The sequence below is a fragment of the Pinus tabuliformis genome, chromosome Q (genome assembly GCF_031772625.1).
Source record: "Pinus tabuliformis cultivar Carrire ecotype Pingquan chromosome Q, CPIR1, whole genome shotgun sequence".
NCBI lineage: Eukaryota > Viridiplantae > Streptophyta > Pinopsida > Pinales > Pinaceae > Pinus > Pinus tabuliformis.
The window spans coordinates 536,549,650-536,559,140 of NC_142296.1; the positions used below are offsets into that span (position 1 = coordinate 536,549,650).

General features: G+C 37.9%; 1 protein-coding gene across 1 annotated transcript; it reads left to right on the forward strand.

Moving 5' to 3' along the window:
- Positions 1–2,528: 2,528 nt before the first annotated feature.
- Positions 2,529–6,859, forward strand: LOC149220562 (uncharacterized). Its single transcript, XM_089384813.1, has 8 exons — positions 2,529–2,924; positions 4,129–4,273; positions 4,388–4,556; positions 4,819–5,089; positions 5,219–5,484; positions 5,592–5,807; positions 6,004–6,112; positions 6,298–6,859. The coding sequence occupies exons 1-8, from the start codon at positions 2,774–2,776 to the stop codon at positions 6,360–6,362; spliced, it is 1,392 nt and encodes a 463-aa protein (XP_089240939.1). The 5' UTR covers positions 2,529–2,773; the 3' UTR covers positions 6,363–6,859.
- The last annotated feature ends 2,632 nt before the right edge of the window (positions 6,860–9,491 follow it).

The following is a 9,491-nucleotide window of genomic DNA, read 5'->3' on the forward strand; positions in this document are numbered from 1 at the left end:
GGTCTCTCCATTAACTGTGGAAAATCAGTTTTGTATCACAATAATTCGGATCCTGCTCTCGCCCAATGGATAGCTGACCGCTTTGGAATCAGCATTGCCCTCTTAAAAGACGGTTTCATCTACCTAGGCTTTCGCCTCAAAGCAATGGGAACGCAATGTTTAGATTGGGCCTGGCTGGTGGACCGCTTCCTCCAAAAGATATCCAAATGGGAATTGCGCCTCCTCTCTCTTGCAGGCAGATACATCCTCATTCGGTCTGTCCTCACTCAACTGTCTGTTTATTGGTGCCACCTCTTTGTTCTTCCAACTTACATTATCAAGCAACTGACCTCCATTGCTGCTACTTTCTTGTGGAGCGGTCGATCGTCACCAATTAAACTCCATTTGGTTAAGATGAGTTCCATCTCTCGGCCCAAAGATAAAAGCGGATGGGGCCTCCTCGATATGCAACATTTTGGCAAAGCGCTCATATGCAAATCAATACACAGGGGTTTCTTTGGAAACGGACCGTGGAGCCTCTTAATGAAACAAAAGTACCTAAAAGGCCGGCCTCTGGCTTTCTGGTTCCACCGATCCTCTCTTGGCATTCGTTCTGGTTCCCCCATCTGGCTCTGTTTCAAAAAGGTTCTCCCCTTCTTCCGGAAACACCTCAAATGGACTCTTTCTAATGGATCCTCTATCCTTATCGGCATTGACCCCACCCTCTACAATCTGGAATCTATGATCCCCCCTTCCCTTCTCCTTTTCTTCCATTCCAGAGGCTTATTCACGTGGAACTCCCTCATTGACTCCTGGTCATCCCTTAATCCCATTTGGAAATCTGACCTCCAACTTGCCATCCCTCCCCCTCTCCGCCCCCTATGGCTCTCATTCACCTCCCATTTCTCTCACCAGGGGATAGTCCAACACGGCAATACAGACTCCCTTATCTGGTCCACTGACTCTAATATCCATCATGTCTCTGTCAGAAATATTTACTCCTCCTCCATTGCTAATCTCCCCCCTCTCCCCTCCTTCTTTCCTGCTAAGCTCTGGAAGGCCCCTTGCCCTCTAAAAACCATCCTTTTCTCTTGGCTACTCTTCTTCGACAAAAACCTCTCCTGGGATGTTTTACAGAGGAAAGGCTGGCATGGGCCTGGCAGATGTGTCCTCTGCCTTCAGGAGAATGAATCCAACTTACATATGTTTCTTCAATGCCCTGCTGCTCAAGCAATCTGGTATGATCTCTCCACTCTTCTCAGTTTCACTCACTGTTCATTCTCCTCCGTTCAGGATGCCTTTTTATGGTGGGCGGATCAAAGCTCCGCCAGACAAGCTCTCTTCTGCCTCACTTGCTGGAATATTTGGACATGGCGCAACCGACACATTTTTCAGGCCTCCTGCCTGCCGTTGCTCTCTATTCTGCCCCTTATCATGGGATCAATGCCCACACAGGCTGACTGAACGCCGCTTCTTGCCCATGCGCGCACAGGTTTCTGCATACTTTGTATATGTCTCAAGCATGCCATCTATATGGCGGTTATAGTCTTTGTTTACTCATGTTCCTCCATGGTTTCTGCTGCTGCAGACGCTTTTTATCATTTTGACTACAGGTCGACATTATGCTCTCATTTCTCTCTGCTAGCTTCTGCTCCCCTCTATTATACTCTCATATCGTCCCATGTGCAGTCTTTTTCTATACCAGGCACTCATTCTGTTACTATCAGTTATCAAATACATATGCGCTCAACAGGATCTCCAAGCATATGATCCACAATGTAACTCGATCAATATATCTTTCTCAATATATAATATGCCGATTTTTTCCTTCTGAAAAAAAAGTATAACTTTTCATTTTTATAAATAAAAGGTTACCAACTTTTTCATGTGGAAAAAAATATAAATCCAATTTATTTAATTCTATAATAAAAACATTATTTTTTTATATTTTAATTATTTATATCAATATAAAACTAATAAAAATATATCAACAAACCAAAAACATAAAACATTTAAATATACACCATACACATTAATTATTTACAAAATATATCCCGAGGTAACAACCTTTATCAAATATCTTAAATTCTGGAGAATAAAATTTTTAAATTTAATAATATACATCTTGATCTACGATGTTAATTATTTATAAATCCTCGATGGTGAATATTTCTACCAAATGATTTTTAAAATGTTACAAAAATAGTGAAGATTTCTACCTAATATTTAATTATTTTTTTAATGAGAAACCAGAATTCGCCCCGGTATTTTTAGCCTGGTTAACCTTAAATAATTTTATTTCTTTCTTTTAAATATCTCACCGACGAATTTATTAATTAATTTTTTGTGCAGGGATTCAATTCGTTGAATTGAATCAACAATTGTCAATTGTCAATTCAACAATTAATTTTTTATTAACATCCCACTCCATCATGTGGGGTCCACAGCCGAATAGCGTGGGCCACGTAGGAAAATACCCTAGGTTAAAAAATCAGGTTGAATTTTCATGCTCAGCTGTAAAATTTCAGATTCAACATTTTTTATCTGAATTATTTCCGCGTGCCGCTGCTGAATCTTTATATGTTCAGTCCTTGGCTCAATATCCTGAACCCTCATTCTTCTCTGTCTTCCTGCCATTGTTGCAATTCTCTGCGCAGATCCACCTGCGCTCTCATTGGATTCACATTTTCCTCGTTTTTCCCGATCGATTGATTGGTTTTTGAGGTCACGGCTGCGCGGATATCTGAGCATCCAGGGTTTAAGGAATTGGAGATCTGAAAAGGCCAGGGCCAGAATGGAGCTCTTTTACTATGTCGTCTTTGGAGTACTGACGGCCATTGTGGCAGTGTTTGAGCTCAGCAAGAGCAACAAAGATCGAATTACGACTCCTTCAGCGTTCAATTCGTTCAAGAACAATTATCTCGTGGTTTACAGTCTTATGATGGGTAAGTTCTTGGATTTGTATGGTTACGCTTTGTTTTCGGAGCTTTTGCGAGTTAATTTAGGTTTTAAATTGTAGAGCATTGGCCTGTTTGAATGTACAATTAGGGTTTTAAGGAGCTTAAGTGGAGATCTGGAAAATTTGACATGTTTGTTTTAATGCTGTAATGCAATCGGCTGTTAAGAAGTTATGTTTTCAGAATTTCTCTTTATTATGGAGGCTTCGAGGTGCCGACAGTTTCAATTTACCTCTGGGAAACGAGATCTCAAGGGTTTTAGTACAAGATCTGGTGTTTAGATACTCTGTGCTAAAATGCCTGTTATAGTTCTTCCCGGCACTGCTGTTTAAGCTATTCAGTTCGCAAGTTGTAAGGTGTCATCTGGTTATTTTACACAATCTTGCCTTCAATGTTAGATTCTCGTTAGGAAATTTGTTTTTATTTTTATTTTTATTTTTTGTCATTGCTGAAATTGAGGAATGTGTAAAAACAAACTGATTGGTGTTAGTCGAGGCATTCCCCCGAAATTAAATCAGTTTGTGCATATGCTTAAAGAAACGCTGCCTCACCGTCTAGTTCAGCTTCAGATATTGGTCAGTGCTTAGAGAAGTGTCAGTGTGTTCCTCTTTTGTCTGTAAAGATCTTAGCTCATAGTGAATGAGTGGAACTTTGAATCACATTTCATAAAACTCGAGGATCTGGTTGTAACCATCGAGGACCGTCATGACTCAGCATGTTTCTCCTGAAGGAGATCGGAAATAATTAGATTACTTTAATGTTTTTGGATATGCTTTTTTTTGGGTCTACCGTTTAATTTTCCTTTTAGCATTGTTTGCTGTTGTATATGTTAATCGGTGAAGGTAGTTCGTCGTTACCACTTGGACAGTCGACGGGGTCTAACATGTTTGAATTTTGTTGACTGTCCATGCGTGTTTTATCAGTAGGGGTTATTGTTGTAATTTGACCCGTTTATAGATCAGTAGTTATTTAACTTCGTAATTCTAGATGTTTTGGGTTTCTGATGTAAATCTTCTTTGGTTTTGCCCAATAAGTTATTAAGTGGTTGGTTGATATCCCGGTTCATCTGCTGACAAGGCATTCATGAAATAGAGATACTCTACAGAATTGGACGTTATTGGCTTACTCATTCTGATAATACTAGCCCGGCTCTTTCCTTCGCCTAATGGTTTCTCTTTTCATTGTAACGTAGCTGGAGATTGGTTACAAGGGCCCTACGTTTACTATCTTTACAGCACGTATGGTTTCGGCAAAGGAGATATTGGAAGACTCTTCATTGCAGGCTTCGGGTCATCTATGTTATTTGGCACGATTGTGGGATCTTTAGCTGATAAACAGTAAGATATTAACACTCCGTATGCTTTGTAGCTGTGCACTTGTATTGTGGCAATTACTGAGAACAAAAATAACTAATAAAATAGATCTATTCTAATATGTTGTTCTATCTGCAGGGGTCGGAAGAGGGCTTGTATAACATACTGCATAACGTATATATTGAGTTGTATTACAAAGCATTCTCCTGAGTACAAAATATTGATGATTGGCCGTATTCTTGGAGGCATTGCCACATCTCTTCTATTTTCAGCTTTTGAATCATGGCTTGTTGCTGAACATTTCAAGGTAATGAATATATCCATCTTGCACAGAAAGTTGGGGTAGTTTCTGCATGTTTACATCATGTGCATGCAGCAATGCTGAAAGACCTGGTGTATTTAGAATTATTTTGCATAGCATGTAGTTTCTCTCTCTCATTAATGTGTTGTTGGAGTTGGCCTGAAATCTGAAGACAATTTTTACCTTTTGTAGAAAGAAATATAAGAAAAATTAGCAAGGCATATGCTAAGATATTCTGGTCACTTGAGGTTTTTTTGGTTTCTTGCAGAGGGGTTTTGATCCACAATGGTTATCATTCACCTTTTCAAAGGCAATATTCCTTGGCAATGGTCTTGTAGCCATTCTCTCTGGGTTGTTTGCCAATACCCTTGCTGACACTCTAGGCTTTGGTCCAGTTTCTCCGTTTGATGCTGCAGCATGCTTCTTAGCTATAGGGATGGCCATTATCTTCTCCACCTGGACAGAGAACTATGGAGATCCTTCGGAGAATAAGGATCTACTTACTCAGTTCAAGGGTGCTGCCACAGCTATTGCTTCAGGTAAGTGTTTAAACTCTGTCATCTCCAAATATCTTGCCGTTTTTGAACTATATGTCAGATAGACGGATGATGGTAGAGCTTTTCCTTATGTTTAGTCTTGACAACTATGTTGCTCATTTTGATGAGTAGATGAGAAGATTGCATTGCTGGGAGCTATACAGTCCTTATTTGAAGGTTCAATGTACACATTTGTATTTCTTTGGACACCTGCTCTGAGCCCAAATGAACAGGATATTCCTCATGGGTTCATATTTGCAACATTTATGTTGTCTTCAATGCTGGGAAGTTCCCTTGCCTCTAGACTCCTGGCCCGCCAAACAGTCAAGGCGGAGAGCTACATGCAGATTGTATTCCTTGTTGCTGCAGGATCCTTCCTCCTTCCTCTCATAACTACTGTATGTCTTAGCTTTACTATTCCTTTGTGTCTTCTGATAGAATTTATTTATATGAAACATCAGCATACTGTGGATCTGAGGACATTTTGTGCGCTTGCTATGAGCAGTTCCTTTTAGAGCCCAGCACAGAAAAAGGTGGAAGCATTACACCAGGAGGGCGTCTCCAGCTTCTTGGTTTCTGTGTGTTTGAGGCCTGTGTGGGAATTTTCTGGCCCTCGATTATGAAAATGCGATCACAATACATTCCTGAGGAGTCTAGGAGCACAATTATGAACTTCTTCCGGATACCTTTGAACATATTTGTCTGTGTTGTGCTTTACAATGTAAGGCCACAAGACCTTCTAATCTCATTTTTCAATATGGATGTCATGAGCAGGAGCATTGTATTGTATATAAACGGGGATTAACAAGTCTTAACTAAGGAACTTTTTGTTTTGGTATGTTTTATGGAATTTTTTGGAAACCATTTAAAAGTTTTGAAATCACTCAAACTTTTCTTTCTTTTCTTCTTTATGAAAGGTCAATGCCTTCCCAATCACAGTCATGTTTGGTATGTGTGCCATCTTCCTCTTCATGGCATCAGTTCTCCAAAGGCGGCTCATGGTTGTTGCAGAGAGTCACAAGACAAGTAAGTCTTACAAACTTCTGTCAAGTAACTGATTTTAAGCTGAGTCACAAGTAAGATGCACACACTTTGTCATGTAACTGATGTTAGGTCTGTGGAAAGGTGTTGGCTTTTTATTTTTCTATGATTTTGAACTTCTTTCTAGGTTTTTTATCAACGTGTTCATACAGTTTCTTTCTTATTTGCAGAATCTCTAGATACTTGGGGTGTAAACAAGGAGCGGGATACAGAGGCAGAGCCCCTCAATATCTGAAATGAAGAAGTTTTGGAGAAGGTAACTTGAAATATTTGCATGGGTTGTGAAAAGAGTTGTCGACAATTCCCTTGCAAAAATTGTATTCTTGGGCTTGGCCCATGAACTGTTTCTGCTAAATCATTTTGTCACATAAAATAATAGGCAGTTTTATTCATCTATTGGAGAAGGTAAAGAACTTATTCATTGTAGAACTTCAGTTGGAGATATTAATGTTTTTTGTCTAACCGATTAAGATCCCTCGGTAGACAATTATTATAAGGTGTAATTTTGTTGTGGAATTTTATTTTTCAACAGTCCTGAACCCTGGCTGATCAGAGGACAAGTGGTATACTAACTAGGCTTTATTTCAACCAAACCTTATCTAGGTAAGGTAAATTATCTGCACGCTCCTTTTTGCTCAGCAGTTTGGTGTAGAGCCAAGAGCTCTGTTTGTAACTCCAATGATTTATTGATTAACTCACCACGGTCCACTAGGTGTGTGAAAAGTTCTGTTAGTGTATTGCGCATTTGAATTACTTGTTTATTTTTAGTACTTGGCTTTTGTTATTTCTTGCACTTTTAAATATTGGGGACTGATAAATGCTAGCAAGATTGGAATAGCAAATGTTGGCTGGTGTTTTAGGCTTGACTTTCATGCAAATTATCAATATTGTGTGGGGGAATTCCGTGTTTCATGCTTAATGACATAAATGAGACACTTTCTTGGAACTTTTGAACTTGGAAGTTTCATCAATCTATTGGAAAATATAGCAGTGCCAATAAATTTTCATCATCTGTTGTTATATGACCTCACAAAACTACAAGGCACTTGGTTTTGTGGAATGCGTAGAAATTAGAAGGCAGAAGATTGGATTGACAATCCCATGGGAACTGTTGGAAGTGGTTTATCAGTGTAAGGAAAAATGCTGTGGCTGTGATCAACTATTCAGTACTTGTGGCCTGTGACTTCCCAGAACAGAAAGACAATCAGTTATATGGAATGTGTAGAGATAGAAAGCACAATAGCAATTTGGTGAGATACATGAAACCCATGACACAGGCTAACTAGGAATCCATCTTGCACTTCCCCACATATTGAGAAACTCTGCCAATGTATCATAATGATTTGAAACTCAAACTATTATATTGTTTTTTACCACATTAGTTTTTTTATTGCTGCATGTTCAAGGTAGCTATATATACAATATACAATAATTTTCACAAACATATAATTTGTATGGGTTTACATTTCTGGTGTGTCGATAAAAAACTGTGAACATGGCTGTCCATAACTTGCAGGGGATTGTTTGGTTTTTGAAGAAGGTGAATAGGGTCATAATCAATAAATTTTCAGTGCAAGAATGTTTGTGAACTTATAGATATATAATTTCAAAGCAAAGTATCAAGGAAAATACACGCTTTTAAGGCATATATCGTAGGTTTTGCAGAATGTGTAGATATCTTCTTCCCAATATGAATATATAAAAGGGGAAAACTTCTGTCCATCAAATGTGGATTTTGGCCTCTTTTTGCGCTATGGTTGCTGGAGGTGTTATTCCTACTTGTGTTTTTCTGTTGCTCTTGATTTGCTTTGCTTCTATTATTTTCTTGATGTCCAATTCCAAGATGATGCCCGGAACCTTCCTTTCTACACATTATCCTGCTTCAATGAAGTAAATATGAAGTTACATGCTCTCATTTCATATCTAGAACTAAAATGTGCCAAGATATGTGATTAGCCACAACATTTTGTTGCAACATGAAGTGCCCACAGCTTCCGACCTAATGAACACTACAGTGATCTCAGACACCCTTCCAAGTCATGGAGCGTTTTGGAGCGTATATTTTTTGGTTAACTTTTCACTCAAATGCAAATAGTGAATTTTCACCAACTGAACATGCAACTATTCTTCAAGGAAATCTGCATCTGGGTGCAACTTCATTATACTTGGTACTTGCATTTGACTGTCTCCTGCTGCTTTTAAGTAGCAAGGTCCCATGGTTGAATTATATGTGACACCCCACAACATTTTGTTGTAACAATAAGTGTCCAAAGCTCCGTACCTAATGGACCATCACAATGATTTCCCAAGTCCTATTGTGTTCTTAATTGTCTTTTGTCATTTTGTTCTGTGGTAAGCTCTCTGCTGCCTTTATTTGTGATGGTTGTCTATGCAATCTTCATTCCTTTCTTCAGTAAAAGATGCAACTATCCTTCCTGAACTGTCTTGTATTGCTGGTTGTAAACCTTGTAACACTTTGTATTTACATTGGGCTATATCTGCCTCCTTTGTTAACTAGGCCCCACAGTTGAAAAATCTATATGCACCACTACCTTATCCGTATTTTTGAAATTATGTGGTGCAATAGTATATAATCTCCGAAGACAGATGATTTCTTATAACTAAATGATCATTTTTAGTTTATTCAGAAATAATTAGATCCTGTTTCCTTTTTAGTTTTCCTTTATTTATAATAGATATAATACAAATAATAACAATAATAAATAAATAAAATAAATTGAGTGATTATAATAAATTATATATAAATTAAAAAATAATAATATAATCAGATAATAAATAAATAAAATAAATGGAAGGATTATAATATATTATATATAAATAAATTAAGAAACAATAATATAATCATAGCAGTTTGAGATCAGGTTCTTTTAAAAGGTACCAAATTGTGTATATAAAACTCTCTTTTTTTTTTACAAGAGACTACAAGAGACTTCCCTATACTGAATTGATTGCTAAAGTTTATAGAGGTGTACATACTTTAACCTTATATAGTAATTATTAATTTGCTGGGCAGTTCATGTTGAGAGATCTAGGGCATCAATAGATAGGTGATTTCTCTACTTATGATATTTGCTTTTGAAAGTCTTTTTACTTCTTGATTGTGATTATCTCTTCTTGAGTTATTATTATGTTCTTTTCATCAAGACAATTACCAATTCATGAACAGTAAAGAGACAAGTGACATAGTATATAAGTTGCTAGCCAATGCCAAAATGTTTCATTCTTTGAGAGGAAATCCCAACAAGTTCTTATAGAACCTTCAATTGACAGATACCAAGACCATGACAATGACCCTCGACACTAGAGCCCTTCCAAGACCAAGTCTCAAGCCTCCTCTTCTTCC